At 35.4% G+C, this 24,148-nt stretch overlaps 1 protein-coding gene across 1 annotated transcript in view; it reads right to left on the bottom strand.

Moving 5' to 3' along the window:
* pax5 (paired box 5) overlaps positions 1–24,148 on the bottom strand; it is a 120,718-nt gene that overhangs the window by 71,187 nt on the left and 25,383 nt on the right. Inside the window, exons 4-5 of the mRNA XM_012953200.3 lie at positions 20,186–20,250; positions 14,562–14,690 (exon numbers count right to left, since the gene is read on the bottom strand). Of these exons, the coding sequence (XP_012808654.1) occupies positions 14,562–14,690; positions 20,186–20,250 (194 nt within the window). The remainder of the gene's footprint in view (positions 1–14,561; positions 14,691–20,185; positions 20,251–24,148) is intronic.

Here is a 24,148-nt window from a genome sequence, read left to right as displayed (position 1 = left end):
TCAATTTGTTGTCCATGAGAGCTACGAAAGAGTTAAGCAGGTGTTATTTTTCAAGCCCAGTCACTGTACTCTCACATTAGTTGCAACAGCACAAAATATTTTCAAAATAAATGACTTTGTTTCTCTCAGAAAAGTATGATTGTTTTGCAGAAAATAAAAAAAAGAATCTGGAATTAAAAAAAAAAAAGATAGAGATCCAAAAATACCTTTCATTTTGAGGAGATATCAGAGCATTTCAAAGCCGCTGATAGAGTCTCAGCTCTTTCTCTATTATCCACTGAAAGCAGCAGGAGCCAGGAGCAGACTCTGCTAGATTATATTCCCCATAAGATGGTCAACGATATATATATCTGATCTTCAACCTCTATTGATTGACCAATTTCACAAGCAAAGACTGGTGAAATGAAGCTGAAATGAACATCATGCTTTAACTCATTGAACCTATCAGGCCTGAGTTAATCTCACTGCCCACTGTCTCTGATAGAATTCAATTGATCAATCATGTTTTGGTGATAGTACCATTTCACTGGTTTATTGCTTCTTCATTTCAAGGCTTGACCTGTTAGGTATACGCAGACCAGCTGTCCTATTCTGAGATGTACACAGATCATTTTCTGTGTGCCACAACAGTTCTCTTGCCCTGAATATGTGAACTGAACTCTATATATATATATATATGTATTTTTCAAAGTTCAGTTTCTTTAATGTGCATAATAAAATTACATAACGTAAGATAATTATTAAGGTATTTAAGGTATGTAATATACATCATTAAGGTATTTGTGAATTATTTGATTTTATTTCATAAAGGTTTAATAGACAGATGTTTTTTCCTCTTGAGAAAATACAAAGATATTGTTAGTAATAGCCTTAAGAATTCTGGTAGTTTAAGGTTAATCCAGTGACTGGTCTAATTGCCATTTAAGAGTCATAAAGTTTTCAGATAGGTTTTTCAACCTTCCACTGGATCCACTATATTAGAAGTGTATTAGTTTGTATTTGCAAATAGTTGCATCTCAGAGACGTATGTAGTTAGGCATCTATCTACCATGAAGATGCATTAGATAGGAAAGGCGATATTTGGTATAGCATTCACAAATAAAATCACTTAAGAGACATACATGTTGCTCAAGCAAAATGCAAAATTATTTTTCAACAGTTTGGGTGATTGTCATTGTTAATGATATTAGAATAAAAAGTTTATGAATCTCATTACACTGCCTGATAACTTGATTTTTCTTAATTCCAATAAGAACTTTTTCACTGATAGGTTTTTATTTTGTTTCTTATATAACTAGTTACATAGTTAAGCTGGGCCAAACTCCATCAAGTTCAGCCCTTCCAAGTGACCCCCAGCACACACACATAGACCCACAGCGACCTATCTATACTTTTTCATACATTAAATATATATACCAACATCAATACTAACTGTAGATATTAGCATCACAATAGCCTTGGATACTATGCCTGTTCAAGAACTCATCCAAGGAATTCTTAAAGGCATCAGAATCTGCCATCACAATATCACCCAGCAGGGTATTCTACAACCTCACTGCCCTCAACGTAAAGAACCACATAACACAGCTTTTCTGCTTCAAATCATATATAATATATAGGTGGAGAAAATTAGAAAATGCTATGCCCTGCCCAAAATATCCTCCACGATCCTTCACTCACATACTCATCATCACTTCATTCAACACCCAGCTTCAAAACCATCAGTGCTGCATGAGAGAAGTCTGAAGAAACTGTAGCTTGGTATTCTGTCCATGATTCCCTCTGTCTTTCTTTGAACTTTATAAGCCTTTAAAAGTCACTGAAGGTCTATGAAAAGTAAACTTATCCAGGGCCCAATATAAAAATTCCATATTGAGTAGGGTAGTCTTATACTTTTATCAGAGTATAAATTTTACCTACCAAAAGTTTGTGCACAAACATCTGCAGCATCAAGCAGATACAAACCCAGTGTGAAATTGTGAAATTGTTGTAGCTCTTCTTTGCCTTTGTAGAGCTCCAATATATTCATAAGTAAATCATAAGCAATTTCTAACTTTTGCATCTAAATAGAAAGAAGGGACACAATTGGTTCTCCTTGAACTATTACTACAGCATTAGTATCAGGAAATAGCATCAGTGGTTGTGGTAAACTGCAAGTGTTTAGATTGTATTCTGCATACTCTGCCCATAAAGCGGGTGAGATTAGGGTAGAGATGCAAAGGATTTGTTACTAAGAATAATGTGCAGCTGAGAGTAGCAAGAAGTAATATGAGTACTGGAGGACTAGATTTTCCAAGGTTCGAAAGTCTTTGCTATTGCCCATTCCAGTTAAAAGGCAAAACTGTGAAACAACACATATTATCGCCAAATATACTTATTAACCTTTTTAAGTCTAATTGGGTATCACTTCCTATCCATATATATATATCACATATTTTTATAAGGGACCATTTAGTATGACCATGTACACAAGAGGCACATAATCCCACCCCTTTTTGCACATAGTAACAAAGATTGCACCCACCTTGCAGGTGGTGAGTACATAGCGCTTCTGCACTTTGTGGCTACTGGTGCTCCTTAGCTTGCATGTCTAGATTCCAGATTCCTTCAGTATATATATATATATATAGGCAGCCAGCATTGGCAAGCATGTGCATTTTCAATTTTGTTATTTAAGCATGTGGGCACAATATGAGAATTAAATAGGTGCAGAGTTCTTCTTTTTGCACTTTGCACCTTGGCCCACATATATAATGGCATATATATAATGTGTGATGAGGAGTGATTTTTCTGATCATGACCTGGTTGGCTTTATCACTGTTGTATAGCATTGGTAAGATAAAGTCGAATCTTAACTTTCTCGTAGATTTATATATTTATTCATATGGTGCAGCACAGAGTACATGGTTCTTAACTGAAATGTACAGATACATATTAGAGGGAAATAGCTGAATGGTAAGTAACAAAATTGTGGAAAAGGGACCTTGTACTAAGGAGCTTACAAACATAACTAGGAGCAAGGGCAGTAAATAGGTTTTAATGCTATCCACATTGAATGCCAGTTGTGATAAACAGGCCCTAAGTTTCTGTTACTGCAAGTCCAGCAAGCCCCTGGCAGTCCAATGTATCAGCCAAAATCTTCTGCAAGCATTTTTCTTTTAATTATTTTAATGTTTTGGAATTAGTACTGAAATGACTTGCTTCAGAAGGAGTGAAGGAGTTAAGGAAATGATCTGCCTGCCTTTTTCCCCCCTTGCACGTGGATCATCTGGTACACTGCCCGGCTTATGACTGCTGGACTCCAGACTGAAACACCTCCCCTGAGCTCCTGAGAAAGCTGGCATCAGTTGTAGCCATAACAAACTCAATTGTTCTCAGCAGTGCTCCAACAAATAGAGTCATTAATTACGGTCTCTCTCTCGCCCGCCGTTGGCTGCAGTGGCAATCAATGTGAAACCGCTCATTGCCTTCTCTCGGGGAGCGAAGACAGATGCCATAAAAACAAACTGCAGAATGAGAAGAACCCTGCCAGTTAGGCAGCAGCAAGTTGTACCCTGTAACAGCCATCACGCTGCTTCTGTGTGTGTGGCTACATTTATTTGGGCTGCATCAGCCATGGGGGAAGGTATCCCATTAAGCGATTATTTTTATCTTATAACGTCAATTTACTTATACTGATTGGCTTCCTGCAGCCAAATATCAATTAAATTGCAAATGCCTGCCGAAGCGCATTTTCTGTGTCTATTCCATTTCCGCAACATTTTTTTCCCCTTCGTCTTCTCTGTGTTCGCACATAATTTAATTTATTTCCTCTCCTGTATCTCAAAAGGAAATCTACTTCAAGAAGGCCATTTGCCCTCTGCTCTGAGTACTTGAGGGGGCCTCATACACAGGCAACATTTACAAGGGCAGCGGCAAATACATACAGCCAAACTGTGTATTAGCTGTAATGTCTGTAATTTGGTTTTTAAATACAGCACATATTGTTGTGCATCCATCTTTAGTTCATTAACACGCTATCCGCTTAATGTTCTTATGGTTACATTTTTCATTTGCTAAGGATTAGTTTATTAGCTAGATACACTTACGACATCCCCAGAGAACAAGCTCTAATTCTCTGTATTTTTATCCTGTGTTGAAATTGATCATCAGGATGAGCTCTAATGTGGTCTAAATGATGTAAGAGCTTGCAGTTGGGGCTAGCCCTTACATGAATCTGATAAAGAAATGCAGGCATTAAAATAATATTTAATTCTACAGCAAACATTAGTCGTTTGAATGGAATTATCTAATTAAATGAATAAAAAGGGGATTAAAGTGATATTATGTTATGGAAGGCAGGCTTTGGTTTTGTAAACAAACTACCCTGTGTATAATATAAAATTGGATATTTTTGGAAGGATGTACACTTTTCGACAATGATTAGTTATAAGGTAAAAGCCATGCAAAGGCCTTCGGCTCTCCAGAACTGTCCCATCCTTATTGGAGGCAAAACAATCCTATTGGATTTATTCAATATTTATATGATTTTTAGCAGACTTAAGTTATGGAGATCCAAATTACGGAAAGATCCCTTATCCGGAAAAACCCAGGTCCCAAGCATTCTGAATAACAGATCCCATACCTATATTTGAAATCATGTAAACTAATATTGAATTTTCTGCAAATAGTCAAAGCAAGTTAAGTTCTCACATTTTACAGATTGTCTTGCCAAAGCGAGTTGTAGAAACAATTCATTCCCTGTTGAGAATATACAAGCTCCACCCACTTCTCCTATTTCAATGTTTTACATGGTACAACTGAATTAGTAAAGGCAAACATTAATATCAAGCATAGAAAATGCTTTTTACAGCACTTCATTATTCATTAAAATGACCAATATTTACAGGTATCTTATTGGGAAGGTGATAATGATTTGCAAAAGGAATGCTTAATGATTACTCTGGGCCTGGGGTATTTGGAGTCTATAAAAAGGAATATGGGATATAAATGTCTATCTTAGGGGTGGCGTCATCTGGAGTTACTGTAGGTGGATCTGATAAAAGCAGAGGTAGCCACAGTGTGCAAGCTTACCAAGAACCCAGCAGGGAGAATGCATTGTCAAAAGTAATAGATATCCCCTTGTCAGTGATATATATTTCCTAAGCTAAGACTATACAGGTTATTTACTAGCTCTTTATTTCCTGAATATGTTTATTAGGTCACATGTATGCCAATATGGTAACCATTAATGCACATGTGAATCGAAGTTAGCATTTACCTAAACTAGAGGCGATATACAATTCAAACAAACACTTTCCCTTTACTGTCTACAACTTTGCTTAGAAAGTTTCATACCTTTCTTAAACTCTATGATTCTGTACATAGGCTTCTTGTAAAATTAGTTATTTAGTCTGTTTTAATCCTCCATAAAGTATAGGGACTAGCAGTAATATATAGCGTTTAGGTGTAATTACTTTAAGCTAGGAATTTTTTTTTTGTTTTTACCTATTTGGAGATGGTAAATTTTTTGGTAGATATAAAAAAATAAAATCATTTTTGCCAAAATCTATGGCAGAAATATGGTTAGAATAAAGGTAGCTCTTACAAAAGCCTTTCTTAAATTCATCTTCCTTGATTTACACTTGCAACTTTTATTTATAGAGCTCAGCCAACAGATAAAGAAAGAAAAGGAAAACAACAATTTAAAAACAACAAAGCAAGCTCTCTTAATTAGCCTGCATGAGTGGGGCTATAATTGGCGACTATACATGTATCATGATACTTTTACGAAACTGAAACCAATGTTAATTATATTTATGAAATACCAATTACTACTTAGCTCTTTCTTTTATTCAAGGTGTCATATTTTCATTCCATAATGTTACATTTTTTGAATGGGAATCTTTTCTAGTCAACTGAAGTATTTTATAAGATTACTTCCATATTGATTTAAAAACAAAGGGATCTACAATTCAATAAAGGTATGGAAGAAGATAAACAAAATATTAGAGGGATAGAGAATAAAAAAAGAAAATTGCCCACAGATCTGCTATTGACAAACATCCATTCCAGAGCTGATCCTTTTTCATGATCACTTTATCATTTAATGGCAGTTTTCTTGCCAATTCCACGGAAGGCAGTTTCACAATTGTGTGCATTAGCACTCGTATAAAACTGAGATAACAGAGGATGGTGTGAATAGAAACTAGCTGGGAATCTTCCCGGGAGATCAAGAGTTCTTTGTTTGTTTTCTATCTTTCTTTCCCTCCAACATTCACATCAGCCTTTTCACAGTTTTCTATCCTTCTTCAATTTCCAAAGCACTTGTTTGCCTTTTGATAAATGAACATTACACTTCACATTCTAGACTGGAATAAAGACCACAATATGAAGAAAAGGTTGTGAGCACACATCCTGCAATGCCTCAGCATTCTACACTGTATTATATGTTTAACCCACTTGGCACCAGGAAGATTTGCTTTGTATAAAGCTGAACCACTTAGATCCATGGAACCCAGGAGTTTAGCAGGGTTCCAGTTAGAAAAGAGACGGCCTGGGCTAGTGCAAGAAATATAGACAAAACCAGCGTTGGAAAACAAACAAGGTCAATTTAATATTTCAAACAGGCAGCCCTCTAGCTGCTGTTGTTGGACTAAGTTCCCAGTATACCTGACAGCTTTGCTTATCACTGGGTGCTAGGAAATATACAGTGCATTAACACCTAGAAAGCATGTTTGTGTTTAATCGGAATATGTTGTTTAAGGATTTGGCCTTTTGTATCTTTATGCAATGAATCCATACATTAACGCCATCTTGCATACATTATGGTCAGGAAGCTGTTAATTTTAATGTTTTTATGCTAAAACTACATATTAAATGTTGTTCTAAATATGTTCTATAAAGTTTTGTATTAGGTTAGACTGTTAACCCTTTAACACATAGCTGCACAACCAGAACAAATCTAGCCATTTGTTAGAGGTATTTCTCTAACAGACTGTAAACCATTTGGATGCTCTGCAAAGCAAGACTGTGGCACCCATTCAAGTGCAGTACAGGTATGGGACCTATTAACCAGAATGCCTTGGACCTGGGCCTTTGTGGATAAGGGGTAATTTGGATCTCCATACCTAAAGTCTACTTGAAAAAAACATTTAAATATTAAATAAACCCAATAGGACTATTTTGCCTCGAATAAGGATTAGTTATAGCCTAGCTGGGATCAAGTATAAGGTAAAAAATCTATTTTTAAGTCTATGGGAGATGGGAGATGGCCTTCCCGTAATTCAGAGATTTTTTTTTGGACAATGGATAACAGATCCCATACCTGAACATAGATTTTAAATATCCTACAGGGCAACTAAAAATAAAATATTGGTTGCTTTTTCCAAGGAGTCTTTCTTCATTACAGCTCCACTAGACAATATACTATTTAAGACTGACATAAGAGAAAATATTAAATCTAACCAACTGCAAAAATCTAATTTCAAAAGTCAGACAAAAAATGCTTTATTTACTTTCTTTTATTATTCTCTTACATGGTTTTCGCTAAGCCTTAGGAACTAGTAAAAGATATACAGGTATGGGATCACTTATCCGGAAACCCGTAATCCAAAAAGTCCTGAATTACAGAAAGGCCATCTCCCATAGACTCCATTATAAGCAAATAATTCTGATTTTTGAAAATGATTTCCTTTTTCTCTGTAAAACAATACCTTGTACTTAATCCCAAGTAAAATATAATTGATCCTTATTGGAGGCAAAACAGACTTAAGTTATGGAGATCCAAATTATGGAAAGATCCCTTATCTGGAAAACCCCAGGTCCCAAGCATTCTGGATAACGGGCCCCAAACTTGTACAGTACAGAACTGCAAGGGTTAACTTTTGGTTGACGTTGTTATAATGTACCATGCTTTGACCCCTTCCTTTGAACAGACATAGTTATGAAAAACTATTTAAGAGCCTATGATTTATTGAACTAGTTTCTGTGCTCGATTATAGTCATTTGTTTACCTATACTGTACCATGTCTATGCACTACGTCTAAGCACAGACAACTGTGCATTCATCCTCACTCCTGAGCCTAACAAACATACAGGGGTAAAAGGGGCACACTTTTGACAATCTTTGTATTTCAACTGAATAAGTACAAATACCCCTACTATGTTACCTGCCAGATATATTGCAGGTATAAATGTTTATTCCCATCGCTTTTTCAAAAGGCTACTATTCCAGCTCAAGTGTTTACAAAATAGCAATATGAATTAATACCATAAAAGGTTTTATGTTAAAAAAAATACTATCCTATATCTCACTGAGAGAAAATTAGAAAAAAATGGCCCTATTTTCATATATAAATTGCACATTTTTATATGTCAAAATGAAATACGGCCGACATGTTGCTCATTCAATTTCTGTCATTTTATTTTATAATAAAAATCCTAATTTTCCTCTTTAAGAATTATCAAATTTATTTTTGTTCTATGATTAAATATGTAAGTATTGCTTAATGAAGTTTTATTAAAAGTTACTTGGCGAAGAAGGCACAGCGTTATTGAAAGAGTACATATTATGTTTTTAAAAGAAAATAGCAGCAAAGAATACTTATAAGAGTAAATAAGTTCACTATTATTTCTGCTCTTTGTAAAGAGTTAGTTTCTGCTAACTTACTAGCTGGGAAAGTTGGTGATCAGCCTAATACTAGCATAAAAACTGTAAATTTTTTAAAAGATATTAAAATAGTTTTAACCCTTATTTGATTTTTAGATTCTCTAAAACAGACCCATGTTTTTACGTTTAAGTGGGGGAAGTAAATATATATTTACCAATTAATGCAGGGTGTAAATGGGCCAACTCCACTATGATGGCATTTTTCATTGTTTGTGCATTTGCCTGTTACTGGGTCACAAAAGTAGCAATATTTGAAATTATGACATCAAAGAAGTTCAATATCTAGATTTCCATTTTAATATCTCATCAACTTGGTAGTACGGTGTAAGTGAAATAGATTTAATCAACTCATACAAGTTACTGATGTTTCCTAGAGTTACCATCTTCTACATCATTAGCCTTTTTGGAAGATACAAAGCAATCTATTCTGGATATTTTTTAAGAATCCAATTTTCAAAGTCTCAAGGAATGTTACAGTTCTTGATGCCAAATAAATGTTCTTTCTTTTACTCCATTTATACTGCTTAGAAATTATGTTTCCCCTTTGTGTCAGTCTTCCATTATTTGTCCTATCTCACAAAGTGAAAACAACTGAACCCCTACTAAGTCACATCTGCTCTGAGTCCATATTATTGCAGGAAAAAAAATGACACCCTGAACCCTATAAACTAATAAAGATTGTGTGATTTGGCTTGCCCCTGTTGTTACCAGGCAGGCAACCCACTGGGTTAAAGGCTGGTGACATCTGTTTAAAAGATGTCAGGAGTTAGGAGGACAAAGAGGTAATAAATCAACTCTATACAAGTTACTCAGCTGAAATTGTAAAAACCTTCTATTCTATGAGTGCAGAAGGCAAAAAGCAAGCTAAAAATTTGATAATAATAGAGAAAGTTTAAAAACCGGTAACCTTTGTAATCACTTACTTACTGCTATCTTGTGATTCTTTCTCTAACGATAATCTTCCTTGGTTTCAGTTATCTGATCTCGTTAAAGAATTTTCTTTTGCTGGATATATACATTTACATGTTTGAACAGTGTGGAAGTCCATTATAAAGGTGGTACTACACTTAAAATGGCGACAAAGTATGTGTCAACACTGGTCTACCAAATTATAACATGATGCCGCATGTTATGGAATATGAATGTGAACCTAATTCAGTTAATGAAATCAGATTAAACATCTCCAAAAATATTTTATACCAGTACAATTTAGAGGGAATTTGCCTGGTTATAAATTCGACACAGGCTGTGAATAAAATATATTGAAAATTAGCTAACCAGCACAGACCTAAGGCCTGTCAAAATGAGAGAAAGATGGTATAACTTGTCAATAAATTAAATAAAGTTGTTGAAATTCCCGAAATTATCAGATCTTTTGGCTACCTTAGCTAAATTTCCACTTGTTCTTCAATAAAGTCTTTGACTGTCTTCAGACTTCAACAACTTTTATCAATGAAAAACCATGAAGCATGTTGAAGTAGTAAACATTATTCCTTCAGCACTTCATAAATAGATTCCTGTATTTTAAATACTAAATTCCCAACACAATGTTATCTTCCATGTACTGTTCATCTCAGTTTAATTAATTCCTTGGAATTGTGTCTAAAAGAGAAGGTAGTACAGCAATTTACTAAAAAGAATTCTTAAAGCCTCCTTACACTGGAAGGGAACTTGTGACTTAAGCTAGCCCTATATCATAAGATCTGCTCGTCACCAATGCGATCCTCAATCCGATAGGAGAATCAAACCTGCCCAATAAGATTTAAGGGGCTGAACTGGCAGCTTAAATCTGCCTATGTATGGCAACCTTTAGACACTGGCCCCTACAACATTGACAATGACCATTATCCACTTGCACTGTTTAAAAGTAAAAGTAAACATTTTTTATAAAAACAAAACTTAGACCATATCTATAGCCCTATCTGTTTAGCATTTATTCACCAAATTAGCACACAAGTAATTGCTTTCAGTGTTTCTTATCTATACAGCTTCTGGCTCTAAACATACTGACTGTACTGTAAGGATATATTTACCCCTTGAACATCTCCGTTGTTCTCCATCACATTCTGCACTTACAATGTCAAGAAAGTTTCTTACCTCCTTTTTAAATCAGTCTGAGGCATCTTAAAGCAAACATATAGTAAATGTTATGAGGATTCATCTGAAATGATGCTAGAATTCTAGGGGGAAAACTCTGCATTGTGGGGGGGGGGGAAACATGGTGATTGTACTTAAAATTGTTCACTTTCGTGGATGTAAATGAGCTTTCTCATCTTTTGTGAATAAGCCACTTGTCTAAAAGTCATTGTCCAAAAACACTAAATATGTTTAGTGCCAAAATTATCACAGCACACAGATTTTCGTAATTCACCTAATTTGTCTTGTGATAGCTGGTGTTAGTTACAAAATCATTTTTGGTGCCAAAATATAACTATTGCAAAAGGCAAAATCATTTTTAATTATGAAAAGTAAATAAATACATATATCATTCATTCCTAAACTGAATCACTAATGGATACTAGTCATGTTGAAAAATGGCAACATATCTCCCCCACCAGACCAGTTTTAGTAGTTATTTCCCAAAATGCCATTCTTTTTTGAATGTTGAAGGTTTTGAAATTTGAAGTTGACTAATGCTACAAAATACAACCAAAGCATTTCACTGGCGATTTTATTGTATGAATATTATTAGCCCATGCATTATAGTAGTGGTATCCTTGTTCTGCTTAATTCTATTTACAAGCATTTATAAAGCACCAACATATTCTGCAGGGATGTACAATGCAATCTTATATACTATGAAAAAAACATACAAATACTAAGGTACTATGGGTAAAGAGGGTCTTGCTCATTAAATCATACTATCTAATACCCCCTGGGGAGGATCTGAGCAGTGTTGGAGGGCAAAGCTGAGCCAGTTAGGGAGAGATTTGGGGATTTAAAAAGCGTGTCTATTTGTTCTCCTGGATAGACCTGACAGTTAAGCATGATGGGCTGTGTTGGGCTGAGATACATATCTGGTGTCTTGGAAATATGACTGATTGACAAAAATATTTCCTATACCTGTAACCCGGCTTTATGCAAAGGGTTGGCCCTGACCAAAGGCTGTAACTGAAAGTCGGTTCTTACTGAAAAAGTCTTGATACGCACTGATCTAAATGATAAACAATAGAAAATACCCCAATGATATTGACCATGCATAGTGCGATATTTATTTCCTTTTCATCTGCTAGCTTTTTACTAGGGTCCCAGATCCTAGCAATCAGGCTGCAGTGTGACAACACAAAAGTAGCCCTAAACAGAAAAATAATTACTTGCAACAACAGCCTAGCCTTTTCACTATTCACAGTTTATTGCAAAATGGTATGCTGACAACCACCCTGTGGGTATGTATGGAGTTACTGGCTGATATGGAGCAATATTGGGCCACATTTCTGTATGATGATGCCACTGTGGGACTATTAGTCAAATTATTCTACTAGCTGCCATCTGAAAATTTGACTACACTGCATGGTATTTCATTTTGCCCCTTTTCCTGCAGTTTCATGGCCCTTATCAGCTGTTTGAAATTATTTTATGGCATGTTATTATTACAATAATACATTTGTTACTAAATTTAGAAATTAAAAAAAGTAGGCTCACAGAACAAAATTTGTTTAACTAAGATGTTCCTTGCTTGCCACTGCTTTGAGAGAGAGGCAATTAAGCTGGTATTTCAGTAAGAAATCCATTTACAGGGTCATTACTGCTACAAAACAACCTGGGTGATTAAATTTTACTACCCTCAAAAGTCTATTGTCTGATCAACAACCCTTGTCTTGCTAATAATGAAATGTAAGGGTAATGGTCTAAAACTTTTTGGGACTTTTTGGAACATGAAAGTGAAATCCTATCAGCATCAAAGCATTAAACAATGCTGTATATTCCTTGTGCAGTCTTTTAGGTATTTTAAATGATTCAGCTCATAATATTATACAAAACAGACCTTTAAGATTATCTTCCTTAAGATTCTTACCATGTACAAATAGACAGAAAACATAAAAAGCTTAACACTAATAAGTAAAACCCTGACTTTTTCGTGTTTCTCTGCAATTATATTTTCCATTACAAACATTTTTACTCCCCTCAGTTGATACATTGCACAATGCCTAGGTTAGCAATTAATAACTGAAAGTAAATGAATGAACAAATAAATCATTGAAAAAAGAGGTAAAAGTGACGCTTTCTGGAATTAAAGCAAAAAATGGAAGAAAAAAGTCTACACATCATGCCAAATTTGTGATACATGGTAGAAATCAGTTATTATCAATGCACTGCACATTCACTGACCCAGTGATTGCATACTGCCAGTATGACCAAATTCAGTAAACCATTACATATGTGCAAATACTTTAACAAGGCAAACAATGGAAATTCTCAAATTGTCCAGCCCATAAAATTCCAATAGCCCTATGTCAGTGATTCAAAAACCTAAAGCTAGGTGAGATCTAGGTGAGTTCTAAATACCTGTAACTTTGATATGAACTAATATGGCCCTGATCAAAAAGAAGAATTGAAGGAAATATTTCTCCTTGAAATGCAGTGTATATATGTTGCCCTTTTATGTTATGTAACATGAAAAAAACCATTACATGCTCAATTATCTATATTATATAATATATATAAAATTAGAAACACATACTATATACTTAACTTTCAAGTAAAGATGAAAGGCATTCACACTTACACAAATGTAGTTTAATGTGGAGATTAAAGTATTGACTAACACAGCCCAATTATGAACACAAACCATAGATTTGTACTATGTGGCAAGAAAAGCAATGTGAAGGACCAAAAGCAATGAAGTCAGCAAGTCCCTGTTACCAAAAGTAAACAAAAACTGACCATAACATTAAATAAAAAGTTAAAAACAGAATGAGAAAGTTTCAAACACCAAAAACAGTAAAAAGGACATAAGACTGATATGCATATGGTAAATTTAAGATCTGTTTTGAAATAAAACTCAAGTGATTCACAATTTACAATGATCAACTTAATACTTAAAGCTATAACTCAATCATAAATATCCAATCTATGGAATGATAATTTTCCCAAAAGGTCATGTATGAATATATTTTGTATATATTTATATATATGTATATAATCAAGATGTCCATATTCATACATCACCAGTACCTTCTGTATTCATATTGATACAGTACCAGTATTTTACGTATAATAAATTCTAGAGGTTGCAATATCATTAGGTCGCAATATCATTAGGTCCTAGGGATTTTCTATAACACACGTTGACTTACCAAGGTTCTAAATAAGCCTAGAATTAATGAGAGATAGGATTTCCCAGTGTGTTGGAGCATCAGAGATCAGAGACCAAAAATACAGGAACCGGGCACCTACCCACAGTGATACATTGTAACCCTGGCTCTCCTCTAATTAGTTGCAACTTTTCTTTGAGTATTTGATTAATGAACTTTCACAAGACTACATTTGTGTGATTTATGTCCTGTTAGTTACATCTATGTAACTGGTTTGGAATTAGAACTGGTCACATTACAGAGCATTCTATGAAAGGCTGCTATACTGTGTGCTATTGAACCCAATTTAGTTTTTGTTATATAATATAAATGCACAATACCTTTCCAAAAAGAAACCATATACTATCACTCTCTAGGTAATCAGGACTGGACTGGGATACAAAATAGGCCCTGGTATGTCAAGTACACAGAGGCCCAAACAGCCCCTCACCATCCCACTGAATATTCACTGTCTATGGCATCTTACAGCAGCTCCTCTGGCATTTGCCCATATCCACAGATTGCCAGTCTGGGCCTGTAGATGATCCCTAATAAGTTTAGACATAAATAATGATTGTATTTATAAATACATTACATGGAAAAATTGTAAAGTTTACCTTCATCTCTTTTGCGCTTGTTAGTCTCTGCATTTGATGATGTAATTCCCAGAATTCCACTGATAGAATAAGATGATCCGGCTGAATCAGTGCTTACCGAAGAGACCTGAGTCACAGATCCAGTGGAAACTAAACAAGAAAGACACAGAAATATATATATATATATTTCAACAACTTCTACCCTGACAGAGAAATGTAATAAAGGCCAAGAAGCGTCAATGTAATACTAGGCATACAGTGTACTTTACTATTGATGCAGATTGTTATCTTTTGTATGTTTGTATCTTTTATTTACCACACAAACACTTTTTCATACAAACCTTCTGTAGAAATCTCAATAACCTTTCTGTATTACTTTCAGAATACACCAAAAATCCTGGAATGATTCTGCAGACCCAATAAAAGGGATACAATAATGTTGTTGTCATACGTTAAAATGCCAGAATTCCCTTTTCCCCTGTTGTATATGCTCAACTGAAATACAGGGATAGGATCTATTATCCAGAAACCCATTATCCAGAATGTTCTGCATTTTGGAAAGGCCATCTCCCATAGACTCCATCAAGGAGAAGGAAAGGTAAAAACTAAGTAAGCTTTATCATAAAGGTATAGACATAAATACAGCCATAAGCACTTACAGTAATGCTGCACTGAGTCCTCTATCACAAGGACCTTTTATCCAGAATGCTCAGGACCTGGGGTTTTCCAGATAAGGGATCTTTCTGTAATTTGGATCTCCATAACTAAAGTCTTCAAAAAATCATTCAAATATTAAAACCCAATAGGCTTGTTTTGCCTCCATTAATGATTAATTATATCTTAGTTGGAATCAAGGTTCTGTTTTATTATTACAGAGAAAAATACAATTTTCAGCTTTTTAAAAATTAGAATTATTTGCTTATAATGGAGTCTATGGGAGATGGCCTTTCCATAATTCGGAACTTTCTGGATAACGGGTTTCTGGATAAGGGATCACATACCTGTACTTTGTACTTAATCCCAAGATATAATAAATCTTTAATAGAGGAAAAGCATTCCTAGGGGGCTTATTTTAAGAGATACTGACACCTAAAATTAAACTGTTTACATTTATCATTATACTGTCTTTACATGAGCTCTAGAATTTTGCCATAAAAGTATTTGTCCAATGCTTTAACATTACCTAACTGATCCCTATTGCTCCTCTATGAGGGGGCTGCCATATTTGTGCAGCAATAGTCCATTAGCATTAGAAGCTATAACTGGCAGGCTGAGAAGGGACAGTGAGGTGGGCAAAACAGTCAGGTTTAGGAACTTTAAGTAACAATTACTTACAAAAGCAGCCCTATCAGAAAAAAATGATGAACATGACCTATAGGTAATGTAGGGACCCATAGGGTTAAGCTCCCTATGGCTTTACTTCCCTACCTATTCTTATCTGTACTGTTATTGGGTAGACCCTCTATGCTCAGGTTACAGTTTCTTAAGCTATCCCTTACATACAGGTTTAGCCCGGTAGTACACGCCCCCTGCAGACTGATATAGTGTCTGGCAGGAGGGTGTGACTTTCTCTTTGGCTGCCGGTCTGCTACCTGAAGCAGAGCTCCATCGAGCCTGGGTACAGATCCGGCCCAGTAGCCACATATCCATCCAAATTAAGTCGGGGACAGGGCCCCGTGAATGAGGAGAAGACAGTATAGCAGCATATTTCATAGCACCCTCTAGAAGTGGTGAGTTAAGACAGAATTATATAGAAAGAGCAGCCATTTGCTCCATCAAGGATAATAGCAAAGGAGTAGTCTTCCTAACAGGCATTACTGGCCTTAGGTTAGGGACACAGAAGTGCTAGGGGAATAGGTTAGCAAATATGCCTTGCCCTAACCTCCAAAAGAGCATGGGACTATGCCGGTGAGCTTTCCTACCTATCACACTGTTGGTGTTCTACCTGCCCAACCTCTTGATGAGAAGGGATATCCAGGGGAGCATCATACTTCTGCTATTTATCCATCTTTACATCAATTGTATAACTGCATACTGTGTACCATCTATTGAGTGAGAATTGAAACACCCTGAATTCCATTGTCTTGGACAAATAAAGTATTATCCAGTTCATCCATAAGAATCCTCTGGCCTCCATTAATATCCATTGCACCACACTACTATATATAGTTGTAGTTCAACTACACCCTCAGATCCATTATATACCTCCCACGTAGCGGAGGCCCACTCCTGTGCATTAAGGTCGCATGTAACACATGCTCTACAGCACGCTACTAGCCTGGGTTGGCCATATTATAGCCAAATAGGTGTTACAGTAACTTTTAATGTACATTAATATTTTGAAAAGTAGTTTTTTCGTGTCAGTATCACTTTAATGATTAAATTTTTAACAGAATTAAGGTATGGAGAAACAAATTACAGAAAGATCCCTTATCTGGAAAACCCATAACTGTATAAAGGTATGAATGCTGTCTTGCTTTTTTCTACCTTGTATTTATAAAAGTACCATTCACTCAGCCTGAAATTCCTTTCTCTAGCATAGCCATCTTTTTGCAAAATAATTTCCTTAGATGCTAGAGGGGGCATGGCCAGGTAATGCTGCCTTATATCATGGGAGGATATGGTTCTTAGAATACATCTACTAATAGTTTCCCGCACTGGTAACTACAACAGGGACAGCTACATAAATGTTCTTATACCCTGCAGAAAGATTTTTAGAGCAATTTAATTGTTAAGCTCTCGAGAAAGCAAAGCAAATAATGAAAATGTCAAACTACAGTACGTGTACGATATAATTCTGAATAAATACATTTCTGAAAAATAATCAATTAAGCTGAAACTAGGGGGCACATTTACTAAGCCACGAACGGGCCGAATGCGTCCGATTGCGTTTTTTTCGTAATGATCAGTATTTGTCACGACTTTTTCGTTACTAATACGATTTGTGCGAAAAAACGCGAGTTTTTCGTAGCCATTCCGAAAGTTGCGCAAAATCTGGCGATTTTTCATAGCGTTAAAACTTGCGCAAAAAGTTGCGCTTTTTTCGTAGCGTTAAAACTTGCGCGAAACGTTGCACCTTTTAAGTTTTAACGCTACGAAAAAGGCGCAACTTTTCGCGCAAGTTTTAACGCTACGAAAAAATCGGCAGATTTTGCGCAACTTTCGGAATGGCTAAGAAAAACTCGCGTTTTTTCGCGCAAATCGTATGGGTAACGAAAAAGTCGTAAAGACGCCGAAAAAATCGCAAAAAATACGAAAAAGTCGCAAAATGTTCGTTTTCAAATCGGAATTTTTCCAATTCAGTTCAGATTCGTGTCTTAGTAAATGTGCCCCTAGGTGTTGTTAATACAATATAAATAACATAAATGTTTTAATATGAGATCTTTGGATAGTGTCTATTTCACAGTGACATTACTAAAGTAATTTCATATTGCTTCATAGCTTAAGTGACATTTCCATTTAATTGTATAAAAAATATATCCTCCGTAGTCAATAATAAAATATTGCTCTCACCTCCTAGTTCTGCTTAAGTATAAGCATTTCCCAATTCTAAAGCCAAACTGATACATTAAATACTGATGCAAAGAACTAAAGTAATCTACAATCAGCAAACCGTCAATGGAAGTCAAGCAGGTGGAATTTAGCAAGAAGCAACAAATGTTATTTTTCTCCTTTGGTGAAGATCTTAGAGTTGAAGGAATAACTAACTAAGGTACTGCTTCAGTGAATCCTTTGTATGAAACTCCTCATGCTGACCCGGGTAAGGCTCCAATGGGAGGAACAAATAAGTCCTTGGCACTACACAGAATGCTAAATAGGATGAAGGTATAAATCCTCCATCCTTTTGGGGAAACCCTTTTAAGAAGGATTACCAAGACAAGACTGCTTTGTACTGATGTGTGATCATCAATTTGCATCTATAGAGAGGTATAAAGCTAAGAGAACACGGGGACCAAGCTGCTCGTTTAAGCTTGCAGTCAGTAAACTGTTTTAATACCAGCTCCCTAATGCAATCAGTTTATTGGAATTCTGACATATTTTCTTAACACGCAGGAATATGTTTCCAAAAAATACAATTCTTCTCTGTATGAAGTATTACAGTAATGACTGTAAAAAATTAAGGACCTTTGACAGAAATTGCACGATTTGCATGTGGACTATTTTTACTGGCATGGGGGGGGGGCAGGGTTTCATCTTATTTATACTGCGGTGTGCAATTTGTGACAATGGGCTTAACAGTAAAGCCCTGGGATTCAGAGTATAAAGGGCTGGGTGGGCACACGACCTGATGCAACACAGTTGATCTTCCCTAAGGTTTGGGGGTCTTTTGGGCCCAGTAACACCACTACTTCACACAAACCTAAGAACACATTCCACCCTGGGTCATTTTAATACTTACATTTACTACAGATATAAAATCTGATCAATAAAGACTTCCCCTACAACAACATACATAAAGCACGCCACCATGCATGTCTTATTCATAAGAGCGAATAAATGTAGCTCTCTTAAAACCTATTACCCAGCTCACAAACGCATGAAAAAGGAATTTAATGTCAAGAGAAGTACGAAAATTAATAACTTACCAGGAAATGTAGCTGAAAACATTTTTGATTAATGATCATTTTTACAGAAAAAAATATATAGCATGCCATCCATATTGTAAATAAAAATTATTGTATTTATGCTGAAAAGAGTTTCATATTATTAAAGGGACATGCCATAATATTCTGAGTTGCAGTTCTTATTAATGTGACCAACTTATGAGTGCTACAAATAAATAAATACATTGATATACATTGTGAATTTGGACGATTAACTTCCTTTCTGTGCCTTCTCCTACCCCACCAATATTGGGTTTATTTCATCAGGGTACATTGACTGCCTCTGAGTTACAAAAGAAGGTTTAGTTTAGGATACTGTACAGACTGAACAGAAGTGGAGAGTTTAGTAACTCCGTGTAACACATAATACATGGTTAGGACTTTGCCTTGACAAGAGTTGATAAACATATGGCCATAGGCAAAAAAATAAAATCTGATTTTTATCAATTAAGTGCAGACATTTATGTAGCAATAGAAGAGAACTAACACAGTCTTGTTGAGTTATTATGGTCTTAATGAGCTGAAACAGAGTAATCCAAGGGAGAGGCAAAGGGATTTTAATTCAGATAAACTCTTCACTAAATTTCCAATCAGATTTCATTTCAAAATTGAGTTTAAAAACTTTTCCTAGCTCTCCACTAAAGATTATAAATGCATAAAAATGAAAAAAGAATAGAATCTATGGCTGAGAAGAACGCATTCAAACTACTTTCTGGCTAATGGTGCATAAAATGTTATGAATACGTTTCTATTTTTTGATTTATTACTTTAATTATCAAGCATTTCTCAGTGGCCCGTTAGCATTTTTAGTGTAAATTTCAATTTTCTGTCTCAGGGTGAAATCTATTTATCATAATAATCAGTAAAATACAAAACGTTTTAACACTATTTGTAAAATTAATTTACCATGTTCAGCCCCTGGAGAATGACAAAGGACATGTATTAGTAAGTGAGTTCTGAAAGAATTATCTTTCCATACCAGTAATTAAAAGTTCCTAAAGATTTGATACTGTAATCATATTAATATGAAATATTTCTTACCTATGCTATGATTGGATGGAGGAACTTGCTGATTTGTTGGCTGTTGAACCTTAGTTCGGATGATTCTGTGTTCATGTAAAAGGAAGCAAAAAGTTAATTTCGTAGAATCAACAGGGTTTAACAAAGTTACATAGATCAGAAATCAATTAGTATTTAATTCATGAAGCCAACAGTCTGCTTGACATTACATTACATTTGTTATCATACTTAAATATACTGCTGCCCTGCTGGTCCTGAATGTATTTACCACTGAAACAGTCTGTGAAGAAGTGGAATTGCACAACATGCAAGGCTTAAAGAGAGGTGATTTCCCATTGTTTTAATGGTATATGTAGTCAAGGTAAGCAATGGAGAGAATAGCAAAGGACAAAGACATTGCTTTCAATAGCAAATACCTTTACAACGGGTAACTTCAGTCGGAGAAACACAGTTTAAGATATAAGATATAAAGGGACTGTCAACCTTTAAATTATCTTAAGTATGATGTAGACAATGATATTCTGAGACAATTTGCAATTTGTTTTCATTTTTTATTATTTCTTTGTTATTTTTTGTAGTTATATCGCTTTTTGTAGTTATTTCGCTTTTTGCTCAGCAGTTTCTCCAGTTTGGAATTTCAGCAATTATGTAGGCACCAGGTTCTTTTTTACCTGGTGTTGTTTGAATGATAGATTCAGATATGAAAAGGAGGGGGCCTGAATAAAAAAGTAACAATAATAACATTTTAAGCTCAAAAAGAAATCGTTTTTTAGCTACAGGGGTCAGTTACATTCATTTGAAAGATTGAAACATATAGAAGAGAAAGGTAAATAATTCCAAAACTATAAAAAATAAATAATGAAGACCAACTTAAAAGTTGCTAGGAATAGGACATTCTATTACCATATCAAAAGTTAACTTAAAGCTGAGCCACCCCTTTTAATTTTAAAGAAAAAGCATGTTGCCTAGCCTAGTTGTTGGCAGGAAAGAGGTTAAAATAAAGAATCACATGTCTACAAAGCCTTTAACAAAGTCACATATTGTTAAAGAATATGAATTATGATGAACATATGAAGTCATGGCTTATATGAAATAGTAGATAGTGTTTATGAGACTGTTGTATTAATTAAATAATTAGACATAAATATACTCCGTATATATATTATTATTCAAAGAAATTCTTTAGGGCTAAACCAGTTGTGAGTATATTTAACTTTAACACAAGTTCAACAATGAATATTACAGATTAAATTAAAGTATCCTGTTTATCAAGTTGGATCAGCAGCAATATTTCAGGCACCAAAAGAAAACTGAATTCTTTGCTCCAATCACATGGTCATCTTTGGCCGAGAAAACAAGTGGAGCGCAGATCTTGAGGTTATGATCCACTATATGAACAGGCGTTAACAATATGAAGTGGATATCCATTGGCAGTATAAAACTAAAATGGCAGCAAGTGCAATCTTATCCTAATCTTCCTGTTGCTCAGTAATGTTACTAAATAATATGGTCCCTAGAAAGCCAATCTAATAGTGCAGGGATGGTTTTGTTTCTGGCTATGTGTGTCAGGCTGCTACAATATTTAGTTACAACATTAAAATGTGTCAAGCCATATGTATAATACCAAGCATAAACAAGATGAACATACAGTTCAGGAAAACAGTGAAAATTTTTAAGGCAAATATTTAACAAGTGCCTAACTGCCAAGGTAAATACAATGAAAGTACAGCAATAAATTATCAACTCCTTCAAATGCTTCAGTAAAAATATTATATATAAAATATTATTTTATTAAATTCATTTTAATACTAAATGCAAAAGAAAGCAATGTGCCAGTTTCATGCATGAATGCACTAAAGAACTGTTAAAAATGGTTATAATACAGCCAGCGATTAGAGATCCAAAGTTGGGAAAAGTTGCCAATTTTATATTATCCAATGTAACATTTGTGCATTAAACTAACCTACACATAAGCTCTATAACCAAAGTCATTACTGCTGTTTTTTGCAGTTTAATATTCTTGCTTTGAATAAATCATTACTATTCCACTGTACCAAAGTGGAAAAATGGTGTTTCGCAAGAACTCCATCTAGTGCAAAAAAGGCAGAACTACATCAGCAAATTAAAATATGGTCTGATAGGTCTGAGGGCAAAATTGTAACTAATAATTTGGTTATAAACCCTAAGTGAACTACACAGCACAGTGCATAGTGCTATAACATACTAGAGCCCATTTCCACACAAGATCCCAGAATAAAACAAGATGAAGGGCCCATTTTACAAGACCTGACAAAACAAAGTCATAAAAGACTAGAGTTCTATCTTTTTGCTGAAATAGCACTTACAAATCAGAAATATGTTCTGAAGGCACATATATATAGAAATCACAAATTGAGTATCAAATGTAATTGTGTTTATATGTATCCAGTGTAGGAACACTGGGGGTCCACCAGAGAACCTGACATGCTACTTTGCCGTCTCTCTGACTTGAGCAGCAGTAGTGGGAGAGGTGCGCACTGCTTGAATTCTGAATGTTGATTGGCTGCCCAGTGTCTGTCTGCAGCATGAACAAAAAGAAGTGGGTGGGAGCAGATAGTCGGTGTGCTATAGCTAGTGTTGCCCCATGTTCAGTTTTGCCGCAAACAGTTTGGTTTTTCTTAGGCCTATTTGGGTTTCAACTGTACAAATGGTTTTCAGCCTTGTGAAACCCAAACAATAATCTGGCCAATAAATGAAAAACGTTTAAATAATAAGATACTCACTGTAATTTTTCATGGCTTAGTTATCATCAAGTTCAGTAATTTCTTATTAGTACAGAAAGAAAAGGCAAATCAGTCAAATATGAGGAATTGTTTTTCCAAATTAGCATTGCTCTATTTCTGAATAACTGGTTTCAGTATAATACATTCAAATACATTGGACTTAGTTATCAGGCAGAATATAGATAGATTTAGGGTTGCCACATGCCTGATTTTGAGTCAGACATCCCAGTTTTGCAGGGCTGTCCTTTCAAAACTTTCTCTCTGGTTTGAGAAAACATTACAGAAATTCAGCCATCTAAAGCATTTGATACAGTACCGCACAGAAAGTTAATGATACAACTCTAGGATATTGGCCTGGAATACAACATTTGTACTTGGATAGAGAACTGGCTGAAGGATAGATTACAAAGAGTGGTGGTAAATGGAACATTTTCTAATTGGACCAGTGTGGTTAGTGGAGTACCGCAGGGGTCAGTCCTTGGTCCTTTGCTTTTTAACTTGCTTATTAATGCCCTGGAGGTGGGAGTAGAAAATAAAGTTTCTATGTTTTTTCATACTAAATTGTGCAAAGCTCCATGCAGGATGCTGCCACTTTGCAGAGCGATTTGATTAAACTTGAAAACTGGGCAGCAAAATGTAAAATGAGGTTCAATGTTATGCACTTTGGACTTAGAAATAATATAAATGCAAGTTATACACTACATGGTAGTGTTTTGGGGGGATCCTTAACTGAAAAGGATCTGGGGGTTTTTGTAGATAACAAGTTGTCTAATTCAAGACAATGTCATTCTGCAGGTACTAAAGCAAATAAAGTGCTGTCTTGTATAAAAAAGGGAATTGAAAAAGGGATGAAAACATGATTTTGCCTCTTTATAGGTCCCTGGTAAGGCCTCACCTTGAGTATGCAGTGCAGTTTTGGGCTCCAGTCCTTAAGAAGGATATTAATGAGCTGGAGAAAGTGCAGAGATGTGCAACTAAACTGGTAAAGGGGATGGAACTATGATGTTTGACTGTCAAAGTTGGGGTTGTTTTCTCTGGAAAAAATGGACATGATTACTCAGCACAAGTACATTAGAGGGGATTATAGGCAGATGGGGGGGTGTTCTTTTTTCCCATAAAAACAATCAACGCACCAGAGGCCACCCCTTTAGATTAGAGGAACAGAGCTTCCATTTGAAGCAGCGTAGGTGGTTTTTCACGGTGAGGGCAGTGAGGTTGTGGA

This window comes from Xenopus tropicalis, chromosome 1, assembly GCF_000004195.4.
Source record: "Xenopus tropicalis strain Nigerian chromosome 1, UCB_Xtro_10.0, whole genome shotgun sequence".
Taxonomy (NCBI): Eukaryota; Metazoa; Chordata; class Amphibia; order Anura; family Pipidae; genus Xenopus; species Xenopus tropicalis.
Note: the sequence above shows the minus strand (reverse complement) of the source record. Positions and strands in the feature narration are given on the sequence as shown.